This window comes from Numenius arquata, chromosome W, assembly GCF_964106895.1.
Source record: "Numenius arquata chromosome W, bNumArq3.hap1.1, whole genome shotgun sequence".
In the NCBI taxonomy this organism is placed as follows: Eukaryota; Metazoa; Chordata; class Aves; order Charadriiformes; family Scolopacidae; genus Numenius; species Numenius arquata.
The window spans coordinates 9,668,518-9,688,080 of NC_133615.1; the positions used below are offsets into that span (position 1 = coordinate 9,668,518).

At 44.3% G+C, this 19,563-nt stretch overlaps 1 protein-coding gene across 1 annotated transcript in view; it reads right to left on the reverse strand.

Annotated features, from left to right (window-relative positions):
• Positions 1-7,825: 7,825 nt before the first annotated feature.
• LOC141476682 (mitochondrial nicotinamide adenine dinucleotide transporter SLC25A51-like) overlaps positions 7,826-19,563 on the reverse strand; it is a 34,578-nt gene continuing 22,840 nt past the window's right edge. The window contains exon 2 of the mRNA XM_074165489.1: positions 7,826-10,833. Within this exon, the coding sequence (XP_074021590.1) occupies positions 9,919-10,833 (915 nt within the window). The 3' untranslated portion in view covers positions 7,826-9,918. The remainder of the gene's footprint in view (positions 10,834-19,563) is intronic.

A 19,563-nucleotide genomic window follows, 5' to 3' on the forward strand; every position in this document is an offset into this window, starting at 1 on the left:
GACAGAGAGTGAGATTAAACAGAGAGCTAGTTAAGAAAACATTTAATAAGAAGATAGGATAGAGTGCTGTGATAAGGTTGCTCGACTCAGGTAAGTGTACTGATCGGCCTTATTTTACACGTGACCGGCCCCTTTTATACCCCTTTCTCTCTACCCCACCTTTGTTCCTCCCTGATTCCCTTCCCCTGCACATTGCCTCATCAGTTTGCATAGTTCCACTGACCCCTCTCCAACATCCTGGAACCTCAGGTTTGAAGCCTTATCAGTTGCAAAGTTTGCCTGCAGTTTCTTGATAGCCCATCAATTAGTGTGACTGACCACGTTTGTTTCTGGCTATTGTCTTTGGTAAGACTAATTGGTCAGGTTTTATGTCTCTATGTATTTGTGTCTCTCCCTCCCTTTCCTTATCCCAATTTGGTAAGATCCTTAGTCAGATAATCTTACTGAAAAAATTAAACATTCCTCACACTCCACCTATCCTTACCAATTAGTGTGACTGATCAGGTTTCTTCTCATCACTGCCTCCCTTATCATTTGTTGGTCAGGTTTGTCTCTGTATGTTCTTGTTTATGGCTCCTTTGACTAGATACCTTTAAAGGAGCAGACACTCTCCTTCCACATACCCTTGCAGTCAATTACAGGCTAGTGCAACAGTAAGACTTATCAGGTAGGGTATCAGTATCCACATTCTGCAAAATAAATTGAATTCACTATTTTCTGTAAATCAAATTTTGCAGAACATATTTAGGGGTATGAGTAAAGTGTTCTAAAATTAAGAATGTAGCTCCTGGCCCTTGGGCAGGGACCCAATTGTAGTGATCCTAACAAGGAGACCATTGTACACTGAGGAGTTAGTGATACATATAACAGTTAACCTGAGTAGGCTCAGGCTTGTGCTGTGCTGCACATACACCGTGGCCTTCAGGCCTGTGGTTTTTTGCACAAATTCCTTGGCTGCAGGGCAAACTTAACCAGCTCATTGTAGTAGAGGATCCTGCAGTCAGCTCCCACTTAGTACTGATGACTGAACCACCTGTGTGGCCTTGCCTTTATCAACAAGTGCAGCAAGAGGTTCTCATGCAAACATCCTTTAGGAATGAAATTGTTTTCTTCTAAGAAAATTATATAATAGCTCGAATGACCAAAAAGGAGGAGCTTCTCTCCACTGACTGGATCGAGTGCACCCTCAGTAAGTTTGCAGACAACACCAAGTTAGGTGGGAGTGTTGACCTGCTGGAGGGTAGAAAGGCTTTGCAGAGGGATCTGGACAGGCTGGATCAATGGGCCGAGGCCAATGGGATGAGGTTCAACAAGGCCAAGTGCTGGGTCCTGCACTTGGGTCACAGCAACCCCATGCAGCGCTACAGGCTTGGGAAAGAGTGGCTGGAGAGCTGCCTGGTGGAAAAGGACCTGGGGGTGTTGGTCGACTGTTGGCTGAACATGAGCCAGCAGTGTGCCCAGGTGGCCAAGAAGGCCAACAGCATCCTGGCCTGTGTCAGGAACAGCGTGGGGAGTAGGACTCGGGAGGTGATGGTCCCCCTGTGCTGGGCACTGGTGAGGCCCCACCTCGAGTACTGTGTCCATTTTTGGGTCCCTTACCACAAAAAAGACATTGAGGTGCTGGAGCAGGTCCAGAGAAGGCCAACGAAGCTGGTGAGGGGTCTGGAGAATAAGTCTTATGAGGAGAGGCTGAGGGAGCTGGGGGTGTTCAGCCTGGAGAAAAGGAGGCTGAGGGGAGACCTTATCGCTCTCTACAACTCCCTGAAAGGAGGTTGTAGAGAGGTGGGGATTGGTCTCTTCTCCCAAGTCACAGGCGATAGGACAAGAGGAAATGGCCTCAAGTTGTGCCAGGGGAGGTTCAGATTGGATATTAGGAAAAATTTTTACACTGAAAGGGTTATTAAGCATTGGAATGGGCTGCCCAGGGAAGGGGTTGAGGCACCATCCCTGGAGGCATTCAAAAGATGGGTTGACATAGTGCTTAGTGACATGGTGTTTTATCAGAGTTAGGTTGATGGTTGGACTAGATGATCTTAAAGGTCCCTTCCAACCTAGACAATTCTATGATTCTATGATTCTGTGATCTGCTTTGTGCAGCGTGCCATGGAAAAATCCATTCAGGCTCTGTCCGATGCTGCACAAGCATGAGATGCCTAGCATCTGAAGTGACATAAGATTTAGTTGCTATCCATAGTCCTCTTCTTATTCTGTCTTATTAAGACAGTTATCTTAATAAGCCATTTGTTGTTGGGCCTTTCTTATTAAGATCCAGAAGATCCTGCACCAACTCACTCTCTCACCTCATCCCTTCCCAACTGGTACAGAACACATGGTCAGAGCAGTAGGAGGTACTCCATGTCAGAGCAGGCACAGCCCTGAAGGGACTGTGGCCCGTGGAGGGCCCACATCAGAGCAGAGGAAATGAGTAAGAGGGAAGGAGCAGTGGAAGAAAAGAGTGAGAAACAAGGGGGCGCTTGAAGGGACTGAATATGTGTAGCAATAACAAGGGGAAGGGAGACTAGGAAGAGGGGAGGAGCAGTGTCTGGAGTGAAGTTGAGCCTGGGAAAGGGGGAGTGTTTTCCCTGAGTGTTTATATATTTGTCTTCTTTGTTTCCCAATACCTAAACCAGTAATTAAATGTTTATGTTAATTGGCAATAAATTAACTTAAATTCTCTAAGTGGAGTCTGTTTTGCCCATGGTAGTAATCGATGAGTAATTTCCCTGTCTTTATTTTGACCCATTAGTTTTCTTGCTCCCATTTTTCCTATTTTCTCTCCTGCTGGTGGGGGGTGGGTGAGTGAGTGGCTGTGTGAGTGCTAGCTGCGGCCAACTCATGCTAGAGCATGATCCAGAGAATGAGCAAGAACAGAAGAGTAAGTGGGACTGAGTGTGAGCAAGAGACTGCAAGTTAGCAAGAGAAAGAGTGAGAAAGCAAGAGCAAGCGAGCATAAGCAAGGCACTACAAGCAAGACCATGATTGAGAGAGTGTGAGGAAGAGTGAGAGTGAGAAAGCTCAAATTAACACAAACAAGAGTACGAGGGAGAGTGAGATGGGGTGGGGGGGGTGTGCATGACTGAGAGAGTGTGAGCGAGCAAAAGACTATAAATGAGCCAGAGTATGACTGGAAAAGCATGGGAGCAAGCAAGAATGTGAGAACGAGTAAGAATAAGCGTGAGACTGTGAGCAAGCAAGAGAGTGCAAGAAAGTGCAAATGAGCAAGAGAATGTGGGTGAGACAACAAATGAGATTGTGAGCAAGCCTGAGGGTGAGTGAGTGAGACTGAGTGACTGCAAGCAAAAGCACGACTGAGAGAGTGCAAGAGGGAGAGAGCACGAGTGAGAGCAAGAGAGTAAGAACGAGCAAGAGTGAGAGAATGAGAGCAAGACTGAGTGAATGAGCAAGAGCACAAGGGAGAGCACAAGCAAGGGAGCTCACAAGAGAGAGTGACTGAGAGTGAGCACAAGAGTGTGTGTGCACAAGAGAGCACAAATGTAGAGGGAGGGAACATGAGTGTGTGCACAAGTGGGCCAGAGAGTGAGTGAGAGAGCATGAGTTCAAGAGCGAGTGAGAGAGTGAGACAGCATGAGTGAGAGCAAGTGACAGAATGAAAGCAAGAGAGTGAGGATGGGGGTGAGAGCATGCGAGCGGTAGTAAGAGAATACTTGACTTGAAAGATTTTTCATTGTGAAGATGGTCAAATTCTGGACTAGGTTGTTCAAAGAGGTCACAGAGTCTCTCTCCTTGGAGATATTCAAAACCTAACTGGAAAAGACCCTGAGCAACCTTCTCTAGTTGAGCCTGGTTTTAGCAGGGGGGGTTGAACTAGAGTATCTCCAGATGTCCCTTCTAACCTCAACTATTCTGATTCTGTGATCCAAGGATCTGTGAATAAATAAAATTAAAAGATAATTTCTGAAGTGTTTAGTAATTTCAATATTGTATGACTAAAAATCATGTTTATTACTGCAATTTGGTTGGTAATTTTTCAAGGTGAGATCATATTTTTCAGGTTATAAATGGTTTATTTTATGCTGCATTTTGAAATACTGCTTCCTGACTCTTTTCAGTGTTGTACTGTCAGCCCAGTAGTAAAGGAATTCTTATTCATATCAGGTGATGCTTTTAAAAATAGAGAAATTAAGCTTATAATTTTGAATGAAGATAAATTGTCTTGAAGTTCTTACATTCTGGTCACATCTGGTTTATTTTATTAGTCCTTTAAGAAAATAAATCAGATGAAAGTGTGCACAGTACACATCATAGTCAATGTATATACCTCTAGATGTTTAACTATGTACAGAGAATTCTTTCCCTAGTATTTCTTTTTTTGTCTATTTTTTTTTCCATCTCACTAACCATACATGCTCATGCTTCTGTTATGCCTTCTACTTTTTCATATATTTTATTATTTTTAAGGGAAAAAAAAGTAAATTATATTTTGGTAATACGTTTCTAATATCTCAGCATCTTTATAAAGCCAATATGACCTTTAAATCATTGAGGGGGTTTGTGTTGATTTTTTTTTTCTTTAAGTTGTTATCTGTCTATCTGACCAGGTGCAATGCAGTAGTTAGACTAGCAAATCACACTCAAAAATGCTAAATGCTGGGATCTCGTGCTTTCTGAGCAAGAAAAATATTATATTGGATAGTCAGTTAGTGGGATTTTTGGGTAACAAGCCAGCAAACACACTTTGTAAGCACATGCCTCTGTAATGTTCCTCTGTAGAATATTTCACAAGAGCACTCTGAGCTTTACTTCATTTATAATTACACAAATAAATTCTCAGAAAGTATTGGTGATGCAGGAAAAGTATAAGGCAATCAAAAATAAATTAGATTCAATTCCTGTGTGCTGGCAGTGGGGCAACTATGAAGGAAAGTTAGGGAAAAACTCAGGTGAAGTCAGAGTACGAGTAGAGCCTGTGCTCCAATTCAGGGACTATAGGTCATGAAAGGTATGAGCCTTGCTCATGGATTGAAGGCTAATTCTGACTTCCCCATTTCTGTTCCTGCAATCCCTCCAGAAAAAAAGGGAAGTACTTCATAGCTTTTAAAGCATCCAAAGGGCAATCTTAGGAATTATTGCAGACTGTCTTAATTGCCAAAAAACAACTTCAGATGAGAAATGCAGCACAGTTTCATAGCCTCCTGAACAATCCTGGTATTTTTCTTTTCTAGGACACAAAGCTGGAATCCTGTTAAGCATCACTGAGTGGTTGCAAGACAGAACAAGCATGCAACAGATAGTCTTCCTTCTTTTTTAGTCCTCCCTAAATTGGGTCTGAGAGTGCTGTTAAGGATGTTAAAAAAGCACCAAATCCAGTAGACAGACCAACGCATTCCTCTTTCCTGGCCACTGAAGGCCAGCCTGGTGTATTGCTTTTTAGAGACCACTTGACCAGGCTGTTTCAAAGTAACCTGAAGAGGTTCCATATCTAGTTTTCCATATTTCCCTGGGACTGCCCACACCTCTGGGTTTACTTTAGCATAAGCCCTATCAGACAATTTGCACAAAGTCACAACTGTACTCGCTTCTTCGTCACCCTTTATGATGTTAATATGCATCCCTAATTTAGCCATCAGGTCCCTCCCCAATAGATTACAATCACAATTAGGAACAAACAAAAATTCATGCATCTCAAACTTATCTCCTATATCTATTAATAGCGGCTGGATGAAATGTACCCGTTCATCCTTTCCACTTACTCCTTGGATAGTTACACATTCTCTTGACAACCATGCCCCCTTAGGCACAAAGTTTAAAGTAGATTGAGAGGCTCTGGTATCCACTAGAAAGTGTACCTCCTCCTGATTTGGACCCACCCGACAGGTTATCAAGGGCTCCAAGGTGGTGGTTCCCTGGAATAGTGGGATCCCCTGACACCCCTAACAATCCATCAACTGGTGGACTTCCTCCTCATTAGGGTCCACCTGCCTCCATGGACACTCTCTCTTCCAATGTCCTTCTTTCTTACAAATAGCACACTGATTTCTTCCCAGCCGAGGCCTGGGCTGACCCCTCCCCACCGAGGAAGACATGTTTCTGTTAAATCCTGATGGTTGCCCCCTCCCCTTCAATCCTGGGGGTCCCGGCATTTTTCCCTTTGGAGGCTGTAAAAGCTGTGCCATCACTCCTGCCTTCGTCTTTGCCCTCTCTTCATCCCTTCTTACATACACCTGCTGTGCCTTTCTAACCAATTTGTCCAAAGGCCTGTTTTGCCAATCCTCATCTTTCTATATTCTTCTCCTTATGTCAGGCCAGGACTTGGTGACAAATTGTACCCTCAACAGTGTGTCAAAGGCCGGTCCCTTGGGGTCCAACCCTCCCTGTTTTCTTAAGGCATTCCTGGTCCTTTCCAACCAGTGAGGAGGAGTCTCATCTCTCTCCTGTTCTAGGGACATAGCCTTTGTCATATTGTTAGTTCTGGGAACCACTGTCTTAATTGCTCTAATCAAATAGGCTCTGTAATCCTGAAGGCAGATTAGGTTAGCCTGATTGTTTAGATCCTAATTGGGGTCCACCTGGGGGATTGCACCATCAACCATGGGTGCATTCTGCCCTGTGTTCCCTGCTGCCTGTGGGTGTTCATCTTCCCACAACTGACGGGCTTTTTGCAAAATCATTTGTTTTTCCTGTGGCCCAAATAAAATTCCCAGAAGAAAATCCCAGTCCTTCCAGGTATAATCTGCATTCCCTAGATATTCGTCTACCTTTCCCCCCACCCCTATGGGGTCATCCAGGTATGGGGGTAATTCCTTTTTCAACCCTCTTATGTCCTGAGTTGTAAGGGGTACAATTACAAACCCAAATCCCCCCCTTTTCTGCCCAAAGGGACCTGGCGAAGAGGCATCTGATGACCGCTTGCCTCCTGGGTTTTAGGCACCCTTGGTGCTTCATATTGTGTCCCCCTTCTAGTTCTAGATGGGGACAATTTCTTGCCCATCCTCCCCTCCACTGTTGTTGTCTTTAAGAAGGGCTGTAGAGACAGTTTCTCCCTGAATTTCTTGATCTGGGATTTGGGGGTATAAAGGCCCAGCAGCCTGGGGGACTTGGAGGGGCTCAGCTATAAGGCGAGAGAAGACACTGAAGAACATCCCACATCTCCTTCTCTGTCCCCTTTCTCCCCCCATTTTCCGACTCTCCCTTATTTCTTCTCCCACTGACTACACAAATTCCTGTTGGTGGCACCCTTAACCATATTTCCCCACATTCTTTTTCAGTGAGTCCTTTCTCAGTGTCATTTAAGTATAAGCATAAACACTGACAAAGACTAACATCATCCGACCCAAGAGGAGGCCATCTAAAACCTTTTTGCAAATTATATTCAGGCCAGATAAAATAACAAAACTTTACCATTGTTTCCTTAGTTATTTCTGGGTGAATGTGTAGATCTCCCCAAGATCTTAACATTCTCCCCAAGGGACTTTCCAAGGGTATTTCGGGATCGTCATCCCGGTCGTTGAGACTCTTTCTCGACTTTCCCTTACTGCCCTCCCTGGGCATCCTCCCTCTTTTACTCCCTGAATTTCCCATAGTACTCACCGGTGAGGTTTCCAATGGTCTCTCCCGGCAGACCTCTTCACGGACCCCTGTGGTCCGTTGTTCATCTGTCTCCTGAACAGTCTCGGGTACCCAATCAGTCATCCAGTCCCAGCAGCCGTCGAAGGGAACTGATCACCAAAATTCTGGTGAGGTGTGCCGTCAGCTCCATTCGTCATCCGCCGTCCCTGGAAGGTGGAAGGATCCCGGACAAGCCCCGACTTGTGCAGAAAATCCCACAGCCAGAGGTCGATGTTCACAAAGGAGACAGAGGAGTCCTGCAAAGACTTTATTTGAATAAAGGGAGAGTCCACTGGGGCATTCCCCTGGGGGTCTCTCAATTTTCCGGAGGACGCAGCCTCCATTTTATCCTAATTCCCTGGCCGCATGAAACCCTCTTCTTTTCCCCATTGGCTGAGGTACTTGGAAGGTACAGACTTCTCAATCCACCTATTACATAAAAGTTCAACTTTTGCGGTTTTATAATTGTCTAACTTTTGCATTTTCAGTCAATTCCCCTATTTTTTGGTTATCTCACTCCTGCAGCTTCAATTAACTCTCCTATTCTTTTGGCTATCTCACTCCGGTAATTTCATTTAACTTCCCTGTTTGTGGAGACACTCTTATCCCTATCTTATTAGAAAGAATAATGATGTTGTTAAAATTGTAACACGTACCTCTCAGTTTCTATTCCTTTCCCTGGTGTTATGCTCACCCTTTCACTGCTCTTCTGGGTCCTAAGGTCAGGGGTTTCATTCTGGTGGTGGTGGGGGGAGTGCTTATGGTGAGTTGTTAGCAACTGTAGTCCATGGCCAGGAGCAATATGATGTTCATGTTGATGGTTTCTTTGTTTTTTTTCTTCCTCGCTCTAGGATTTACTTGGGGTCATGTTTATATGTTTGCTAATACACTTTTACACCTTTCTCTTTGTTGGTGAATGAAACATGCAAGTAACCTTCATGCATAGCAGCTGACCACACCCCTGTCTACTGCATATCTGTTAACCAAATTACATATGCTTGAAGTGTAAGTTATTAGCCACACAACTCCTTTTATTGCTTTACTGTATTATCACTGCTAGTTTTACAGGGCCTGAAGCCCAGGAAAAGAACAATTCAAAATAGTTTCTGAAAGCTTTCCTGCCCCACCCCCTAAAACAAAGAATACTTTGTGAACTTTCATGCATAACACCCCCTCCCTCAAAAAAAAAAAAAAATAGAAAAAAAGAAAAAAAATTAAGACAGTTACCTGTTTGGTAGTTATGCTTGCTTTCCCTTTAACGCCTTAAATGCTTATACCCAGAAATCTCACTTTGTCAGTGTTGATGTAAAATTCTGCCACAGCCCAAATTAAACAAAAATAGTATTCCAAAGATAAATAAAAAAACTGTTAATCAAGTAGTTTGACAATCAGAGGAATCTGTAATACTTTTTGAACATTATAGAGAGAGATCAGTTTTCATATGTCTGCAACGGAAACAAAGCAATACAAAAGCAGAAAACTTGAGTATACCAAATTTGCAAGTAGAAGGTCATACAACAAGGAAGAACACTTTTAAAGCTTGAGATAAAATTGCTGTTTTGCTCCTTCCACCTTTCCATTTCAAGGCACACACATACATAGGCACAATATCACTTTGCACTGGATCAGTTTACACTGAAGTTAAATATTCAGTAGCTACCCTTATGTTGATGAATGAGATGATGTTCATATTAAAGCTGAGCAGTAAAATGGTTGGCAAAATAGTTTGTGTAGGCTCAGTTTAAACTTGAGTTTCAGAAATAAAGTAATCCTCATCAGAAATTGACTGCTTCTATTTAAACTGCAAAGACAATTTAGAACCCCAAGAAACTGGAAGTTTAGTTCTTAACCCTCTGTAGTGTATTAAACAAGAGAAGTAGCTTTCATTGGCCCCTTCTTGATTTCCATATTACACAATGTGCACAATGAAAAATTTGATCACTGGGAGTATTAGGAAACATCAGAAATGATAGAATAAGCTACTAGACCGATATACAAATTTTTTTTTTCTTTTTCATTTGTCTAATTATTCCACTGTGGGTAAATTTATCCACCAGCATATAAATACTTTAATTTGTTTAGAAGTATATTCAGTTGCATCAAGATTTAGATGTATTGCCATTTACCCCATAAATATCGAAGGCCATTAATAAGATTCATTACCTTTCACACTAAGCAGCCACACAATATCACCCATCTCCCTACTGAAATGTAACTGCTGCTTTGAATTCTCTCCAAGTTTCATGTTATTCACAAAAAGTTCCATAAATTAATCTATTCCCAGAGACTAAGTGACCTCAAATGTACAAATACCCAAGTGAATAGAGGGGCTTCAAAGGAAGGTAACATTTTTCATAACAGCTTTAGCAAGAATTCATATGTTGCATTGATTATGCCCCAGGACAGGACAGAACGATGGTAATTCAGATGGGCTCCTCTGAAAAGATGCATCAATTTTTTATCACGTTCTAGCCAGATTGTCACAAAAACTTTTGAAAAAGACTGAAATTCACCACCAATTTGAGACTGCATGCGAGCTTTTACAACATTCATTGGGAAAAATAAGGATCCCAGCATGGCACCCAACAGCCCTCCACAGATAAAGTCATTGACCAAGTGAGTGCTATAAGAAGTTGCTTCAGGCAGACATTGCTTGATAGGTCCTCGTAGGCCAAAGAAGAGGATGTTACTGCTTCCATTCCGGAGCAGAATAGGCACTAAACCCCGATAATATTCTCTAATCCCATAGACTTTTAGTACCTTGAAAGCCTGGTAAGTGTTTGTAAATTTGTCATGATGTTTGTAGTCCTGAAGCAAAGTCTGAACTCGTTCAAAAGGTGTAAGAAGGGCTTCCGTGGTCCCTGCAAGCACTGCTGCCATGCTGCGAGTTAGAAGTTCAGGTGCACTTGTGTGACTACGGAGCAAGGAGGAGAAATCTTCATACAAGCCAAACATTAGAGCCAGGGTGGTTGTTTTTTGCATTAATGGAGGAAGGATTCCACGATAGAGATTTCGAATTCCATCTTTCTGCAGCTGATGTACCGCATCCTTTGTTTTCAAGCCATACAATTGTTGTCGAAAGAGGACCTTCTGGATGGGAAAGGTGACTGCTATATTGGTGAAGGCTGCACAATAGCCACAAAGATAATGCTTACCAGAGCTACCCTTTATGTGATGGCTGATATCTTGCTTTGAATTTGTTGGGACACAATCTTGTGAATCCATTTTTTTTTTCCCCCTTAATATATATATCTTAGATTTCTTTTCCTATGTCAAAAAAAGAGAAAAGAATGTGACCAAAATGGCATGTGACACAGCTTTTTTAGTTCACGCACATCATGTACACACTGTTCAACATCACACTATTCAACATCACACTGTTCAACATTTTACATCCTGAAGAAACTTCATCAAATTCAGTGGAACAGTGTGACAAATTCATCTGATAGGTGATGCAAAATCCACAATTTTCTACACCAGATCCAAGGACCTGAAAAACTAGCCATTTTTTCCCTCCCTTTATGTTTTGTTGATTAAAACCAAACTAAAACAAAAGAAATAATAGACATATGAACCCATCCAGTGCCACATTATAGCTGAAAATGTCAGGGAGAAATAGGAAGTGTACATATTAAGTTGCCAGTACAGTATGTCAAGGAATTCAAATGCCGAATGTTCTGTTCTAACACTAGTAAGATACAATACAAATTACCAAGGTTTTGGAAAACACACACACACATACTACACACAGTTTAGCCTTACAAATTCAGAATCAGAATCAGAATCAGAATCGTAGTGGTTGGAAGGGACCTCAGAGATCATCGAGTCCAACCAACAGTAAAAAAAAAAAAAAACAAAAAAAAACAAAAACACACCACAAACAAAACCACCACCCACCACCTGAACACACAACAACAACAACCAAACCAAAAACCATCACCCACCCACACAGCACCCCACCACAAACCAGTAATCTTGGACACTAGAGCATGCCCTGAAGAACCATGTCTACACGTTTCTTAAATACCTCCAGGGATGGTGACTCCACCACCTCCCTGGGCAGCCCATTCCAATGCCTGATAACCCTTTCAGTAAAGAAATGTTTCCTAATATCCAACCTGAACTTCCCCTGGCGCAACTTGAAGCCATTACCCCTTGTCCTATCATCTGTGACTTGGGAGAAGAGACCGACCCCCGTCTCTCTACAGCCTCCCTTCAGGTACTTGTACAGAACAATAAGGTCTCCCCTCAGTCTCCTCTAAATTCTGATCATTCCTGCCTGTATTTCCCTGTGGCAGACAAGAATGAGCAATTTAAATAAGAATTTTAATTATCAGCATTAGTTTACTATAGATAAGTAAAAGAATAAAAAAAGCTAAAGAATACATTGATCTCTGCTAGAGCTAAGATCCTGAAGGACACAGTGAACAGAGTTTCATTAAATAAAATGTAGAATTAGTCCTTAATAGGTGATACATGATCTGCTACTGTTGCATAATATTGTGCTCTTTAAAGTTTGCCAAGGAACAGCACCATAGAAGTGATTTACAAAGATGAAGCATTTATCCTGATATGATGTTATGGCAGTAGTGAGGAATTCACATTGGGGAGCTTATACCACTTCATCTAAACTATTATATATTGTTCCTAGGATCAACTTAGTTCTATCTGCATATAGTAAAATAGCCACACCCACAACAAAGCTACGGTCTTATCTGGCACCCCACTTTGAGTGAATCATCTTGAGTGAACTCTCATGGCAAGTGCAGGGCAGCCAAGGGATCAGGGCCAGCCAGCATGGGTTTATGAAAGGGAGGTCTTGCTTAACCAACTTGATCTCTTTCTATGACCATGTGACCCGCCTTCTCGATGCGGGGAAGGCTGTGGACGTTGTCTACCTGGACTTTGGTAAGGCCTTTGACACCGTCCCCCACAGCATTCTCCTTGAGAAGCTGGCGAATCATGGCATAGACAAGTGTACTCTTCACTGGGTAAAAAACTGGCTGGATGGCCGTGCCCAGAGAGTTGTGATCAATGGGGTGAAATCCAGTTGGCGGCCAGTCACCAGTGGCTCAGTTTTGGGGCCAGTCTTGTTTAATATCTTTATTGATGATCTAGATAAGGAAATTGAATGCACCCTCAGTAAGTTTGCAGATGACACCAAACTAGGTGGGAGTGTTGATCTGCTTGAGGGTCGGCAGGCTCTATAGAGGGACCTGGACAGGTTGGATCAATGGGCCAAGGCCGATGGGATGAGGTTTAATAAGGCCAAGTGCCAGGTCCTGCATTTCAGTCACAACAACCCCAGGCAACGCTACAGGCTTGGGGAAGAGTGGCTGGAAAGCTGCCCAGCAGAAAAGGACCTGGGGGTGCTGGTGGACAGCCGGCTGAACATGAGCCAGCAGTGTGCCCAGGTGGCCAAGGAGGCCAACGGCATCCTGGCTTGTATCAGGAATAGCGTGGCCAGCAGGAGTAGGGAAGTGATGGTGCCTCTGTACTCGGTACTAGTGAGGCCTCACCTCGAGGGCTGTGTTCAGTTCTGGGCAAAATTTTTATTTTATTTATTAACAGTACAAAAATATTTTCTTCCCACATGACAATGGATTGTCTTGCACACCCACTTTGGAGACCACTGATCTAGACTGTATTTGTGCTGTGCTTAGAAATCTAGCCAGAGACTGAAAAAAAGTCCAGCATATTCCCCGATTCATCCTTTCAGTTTCCTATCACTTCCATACCATCCTGTGGTATATAACATCTAGTCCTTCTAAGACAACTAAGCAAATTTACCTGCCTAAATGACCATGGTCTTCAGAATGCCAAGACTCCACCCACTATATCAAATATACACAAGGGAAAGAAAAAAATATTTTGTACCAAACATCCTTTTATATCTCTCTGTTCATAACACTGGTGAGAGATATTATGCTATGTGATAAAAAGCCCATCTGCACACCCACAAAGGAGAACAGAGAGACAATGGCAGGTGGAGGAGTCCAAATAATATTCTGCCCTGGCTCCTCCCAGGCACATCACAGGAAAACTATCAGCCCATCAAAGACCCATCTCCACAAGCCCAGAAGAGCACAGAGGCACAAAGGCAAGTGGACAACCCCAATTAGGGACTCAAAACCAGACACCCTGTCTGGGCCCCTCCCAGGACTGTCCCAGGAGAGCCTCAGCCCTAGTATCCAGATGCCATATCCATCAAGATGAGTACAGCTAACAGAGGCAGCCAACAGATGCAAGTTTGCACAGCAGTCTCTGGGTTTTGCTTTGAGAGCTTCTGAGGACAGGATCCAGGATCATTCGGGAACTCCTGGGAACCCTCGGAGAACTTGAGGGTGCCTACTGTTGCCAAATAAGGACAAGTTAAGGGGAGCCACAAGGATGTGGGCCTGAGGAAGCTCTAGCAGCTTCTAACAAGCATGGTCAGCTGCCCTTGACCCAAGGTGCCTGGAGCCTTTGTTACAGCTACCTGCTGATTAGAGAGGGTCAAACCCCCTTTTAGCTGGTGCTAGGGAGAGGCCTATAAAAGAGCCAGGCCTGGAGTACAGCCTCCCGGAGACAACGGCTGTTGCAGAAGGAGATCCTCATCACAGTTCAAATCATCCTATATGTTCTTAGGTATGGTGGTGACATGCCATAGGACATAGTCCTCAGCAAGTATTAGAGCAGCTGCCCCTGCCGTGGTAGAGGCTTTGACCTAGATAGAGCTTTAGATGGTGGATGCAGCCTTGCAAGTATAGGCTGCAGGGAATGCCTGGGACCTTTCCTTGAGGCTGGTAGCGGTGGCCTTTTGTCCTGCAGTCATCAAGTGGAGGAATTACAGGAGGAAGTCTGCAGGCTGTGCAGCATCACAGATAGAGTCAGGATCTTCTCAGAGACACAACAGCTTCAAGAGCCCTGGACCCCAGCTGCAGTGGAAACACAGGCAAGAGTCTGTCCCTAGCAGAATGGCAAGTGCAACCTCTGGGGAAGGTGAAATATGAAAGCTGGTGACTTCTGGCAAAAAGAGGAAAACTACCGGCTCCACCTGAAGGCTTGCAACTGTGGAACAGATTCACTGCCCTCAAAGCTGAGGAGGAGTTGGGTGTACTTTCAAGAAAAGCATCTAGGCCAACTACCCCTAAACCATGCAAGATCACCAGGAAGAAGTGGTGAGTGATGGTAGTGGGTGACTCCCTGCTGCAAGGGATGGAGGCACCCATCTGTTGACCTGACCTGTCATATAGAGAGGTTTGCTGCTTGCCAGAGGCCTGGATCTGGGATGCTATGGAGAGACTGCTGAAGCTTGTCTGACCCTTTGACTATTACCCCCTTCTTCCATGCAGGCACAAATGATACTATCAGGGGCAACCTGGAGTCAAAAGTGACTATAGAGCTCTGGGGGTGATAATCAGGGGTATGGGGGCCTAGGTGGTGTTCTCCTTGGTCCTGCCAGCGAGAGGAAAGGGTGTGAGGAGAAGGGGACTGATACTGCATACTAATAACTGCTTGGGGAGCTGGTGTCAGCAACAGGGTTTTGGTTTCTATGACCATGGGTCCCTGTTTAAGGATGAACTTGGGAGAGATGGGATCCACCTCACTAAGCAGGGTATAAGTATCTTTGTCAGCAGGATGGCTAACCTCATAAGGAGGGCTTTAAACTAAGAACGATGGGGGAGGGAGAGAGTAACCAGCAACTCTGTGAGAGAGTGATGGACAGCGCTGAAGAGCAAAGGGCCTGGGGTGATGTGACTGAAAGGGATCACAAAATCAGCAAAACAGGGCTTAAGTAGGGTCACCTCCAGCATTGGCAGGTAAGCAAGGAAGTGCCTAGAAGGCACTGATGTGGGAGGGAAACAGACCCTTTCTGGGAAATCAGCTTGCTGTGGTGCCTCTCTGAAGTGCCTGTACACTAATGCATGAAGTATAGGGAATAAACATGATGAATTAGAGATGTGTATTCAGTTGAAGGGCTAGGATCTTGTTGGGATTATGGAAACATGGTGGGATGGCTCCCATGACTGGAGTGTTGCAATGGAGGGATACAGGCTCTTTAGGAAGGACAGGATGGGAAGATGAGGAGAGGGAATTGCCCTTTATGTAACAGAACAGCTGGAATGCATGGAGTTCTGCCTGGGGATGGATGATAAGCCAACTGAGAGCTTATGGGTAAGGATTAAAGAGAAGACAGGTAAAGGTGACATTGCAGTGGGTGTCTGATATAGGCCATCTGACCAGGAAGAACAAGCGGATGAGGCCTTCTATAGACAGTTAGAAGTAGCCTTATGTTTGCAGGCCCTGGTCCTCATGGGGAACTTGAGCCACACTGATATCTGCTGGAGAGACAGCACAGCAGGGCACAAGCAATCCAGGAGGTTCCTGAAGAGCATCAAGAACCGCTTCTCAACCCAAGTGATAGAGGAGCCAATGAGGAGAGGTGCTCTGATGGACCTCATATTCACAAATAAGGAGGGGCTCATTGGGGATGTGAAGGTCAAAGGCAGCCTTGGCTGCAGTGACCATGAAATGATGGAGTTCAGGATCCTGAGAGGAAGGACCAGGGCAAAAAACAAGCTCACAACCCTGGACTTCAGGAGAGCAGACTTTGGTTTCTTCAGGGATCTGCTTGGAAGAGTCCCATGAGATAAGGCCCTGGAGAGAAGAGGGGCCCAAGAAAATTGGTTGATGATATTCAAGAATCACCTCCTCCAAGATGTCCATCCCAACGAGCAGGAAGTCAGGCAAAAATGCCAGGAGGGCTGCATGGATGAACAAGGAGCTCCTGGCTAAACTCCAAACACAAAAAGGAAGCATACAGAAGGTGGAAGCAGGGACAGGTAACCTGGGAGGAATACAGAGGCACTTTCTGAGTGTTAGGAAAGTTAAAGCCCAAAGGGAATTGAATCTGGCCGGGGATGTCAAAGACAACAAGAAGGGCTTCTTTAAGTACATAGGTGACAAAAGAAAGACTAGGGAAAATGCGGGCTAGCTGCTGAATGGGGCGGGGCCCTGGTGACACAGGTGTGGAATTTGGATAATGAGGTGAAGTCTCTGTTCTCAAAGAGCAATTAAAGACTGGCTTTGCTATCTCTTGTGCAATCCAGGAGAGTGAAGACTTGTCTGGCTATCACAGGATGTATAAATAACAGGGAGTCCTGGGGAGCCAGGACAGTCCTGCTTTTTGTCAGCAAAGACAGTAAAATCAAAATAACAGAGACTGTGTGTAGTTCTTTGTTTCCTCCAGAGGCTACCATGCCCGATAATTGACCTTTGCCTCATTACCTGTGAAATGCATATTAAAGTTGACACCCCTGTATATGCTAATGAAGATTTTAGAGATCATGCTAAACATATATGACTATAGCACTCGTGTCTCCACCCAAATCATACTACGCGTCACCTAGGGGAGGGAAACCTCATAATTTTGAGGTTAAAAAGACAGAGAAAATGACTGTTAAATTGGGAGAGAAGAAACTTGATACCTGACGGACCAGTCAACTGGCTGTGTTCTCTTCCTCCACCCCAGGCAGGGACGCCTTTCTGGGTAAGCACTGCGCCTTTCACCCTCTGGTGAATGTTAACCCCAGATTATTGTACTATCATTATTTTTGCTAGCAATATTAACCTTAATTAATTAGCGATATTGTAGTTAGTGAATTTAGAATTTATCAACAGCAATCTCGAATCTGTTCTGTTGCTCTCAATAAAATAACTAATTTTGATTATTTGTGAATCTGATTCAGTGAAAGTCCTTTGCTGGGACTCTGATAGCAAATCAGTGAAAGTCCTGGGACTCTGACAGACAAGTATTAAAACTACAGTCCTTTTAACGCGACAACAGGACACAGGGAAGTCTGAGGTACTGAATGCCTTCTACATCTCAGTCTTTACTAGCAAGACTGGCCTTCAGGAATCCCAGACACCAGGGAAAAAGGCTAGAGCAAGGAAGATGTACCCTTGGTGAAAGAGGATCAGGTCAGGGAATACTTAAGAAAAATGGACATACATAAGTCCATGGACCCTGATGGGATACACCCACAAGTGCTGAGAGCTGGCTGATGTCATTGTGAAGCTGGTCTCAATAATCTTGGATTGATCATGGTGATTGAGAGAGGTACCTGAGGACTGGAGGAAAGTAAATGTCACTCCTATCTTCAAAAAGGGCAAGAAGTAGGACCCAGGGAACTACAGGCTGGTCAGCCTCACCTCGATCCCTGGGAAGGTGATGCAGCAACTAATCTTGGAAACCACTTCCAGGCACATGGAGGACAAGAAAATCATCAGGAGTAGTCAGCATGGATTCACCAAGGGGAAGTCATGCTTGACCAACTTGATAAACTTCTGCGATGAAATGACTGACCTGGTAGAAGAGGGGAGAGCAGTGGACATTGACTATGTAGACTTCAGTAGGTCTTTTGACACCATCTCCTATAAGATTATCATAGGGAAGATGTTGAAGTATGGGCTGGATGAGCAGACAGTGAGGTGGAATGAAAACTGGCTGAAGGGCCAGGCCCAGAGGGTGGTGATCAGTGGCACAAAGACTAATTGGAGGCCAGTAACTAGTGGTGTACCCCAGGGGTCAATACTGAGTCTGATCTTGTTCAGCATCTTCATTAATGACCTGGATGACTGGGCAATGTGTAACCTCAGAAAGTTTGCAGATGACCCAAAAGTGGGAGGAGTGGCTGATACACTGTTGTGCTGCCATCTAGAGGGACCGCAACAGGCTGGAGAAACAGGCTGACGGGAACCTCATGCAGTTCAACAAGAAGTGTCACGCCCTGCACCTGGGGAGGAACAATCCCAGGCACCAGTACAGGATGAGGGCTGACCAGATGGAATGCAACTCTGCAGAGAAGACCCTGGGGGGGTCCTAGTGGACATCAAGTTGAACATGAGCCAGCAATGTGCCCTTGCAGCAAAGAAGGCTAATGATATTCTGGGCTGCATGAGGAGGAGCGTTGCCAGCAGGTTGAGGGAGGTGATCCCTCCCCTTTATTCAACACTGTTAAGGCCATACCTGGAGTCCTGTGTCCAGTTCTGGGCTCCCCTAGTACAAGATAGCACTGGTTTTGACTGGGATAGAGTTAATTTTCTTCATAGTAGCTTGTATGGTGCTATGTTTTGGATTTGTGCTGAAAACAATGTTGATAATGCAGGGATGTTTTAGTTATTGCTGAACAGTGCTTACACAGAGTCAAGGCCTTTTCTGCTTTTCAGGCTATCCTGCCAGCGAGTAGGCTGGGAGTGCACAAGAAGTTTGGAGGGGACACAGCTGGGACATCTGACTCCAACTGACCAAAGGGATATTCCATACCATATGACATTGTGCTCAGCAATAAAACCTAAGGGAGGAGTTTGCTGGGGCAGCCATTGCTCGGGGACTGGCTAGGCATCGACTGTCTGGTGGTGAGCAATTGTTGGTTTTTTTCATCACTTGTTTTCCTTGGGTTTGCTTTTCTTTGTTTGTTTTTCTTTTTGTTGTTCTTTTTTCTTTTATTAAACTGTCTTATATGAACCCACAAGTTTTCACACTTTTACCCTTCTGATCCTCTCCCCCATCCCACTAGGACAGGGAAGTGAGCAAGTAGCTGTGTGGTACCTAGTGGGGTTAAACCATGACAGTCCATTTTGGGGCCAATGCGGAACTCGAAGGATTTGAGATAACGACAGATTTGACCAGAGTGTATTGGAGGGAACTTATAATTATTATATCTGTTTAACAGTTGCTGGTAATGATGTTGACTTATCTGTTCTTGACAATGGTTTATCAGATCCACGCAATGCTCCCGTTTTTTTTTTTTTTTTGCTGTACATCAAATTTGAGAGCTTGTTAAAGGCTGGTTTTAGCTTTTGCAGTTTGCTGTGCTTGGTAGTGTTTTGCCTGGGAGAATTATGATAAAATAAAATAATAAAATAATAATAATAAAAATAATAATAATAAAAAAGAGGCCTTTGCCCTCTATGTCAAGGACCAGCTGGAATGTATGGAGCTTCACCTGGGGA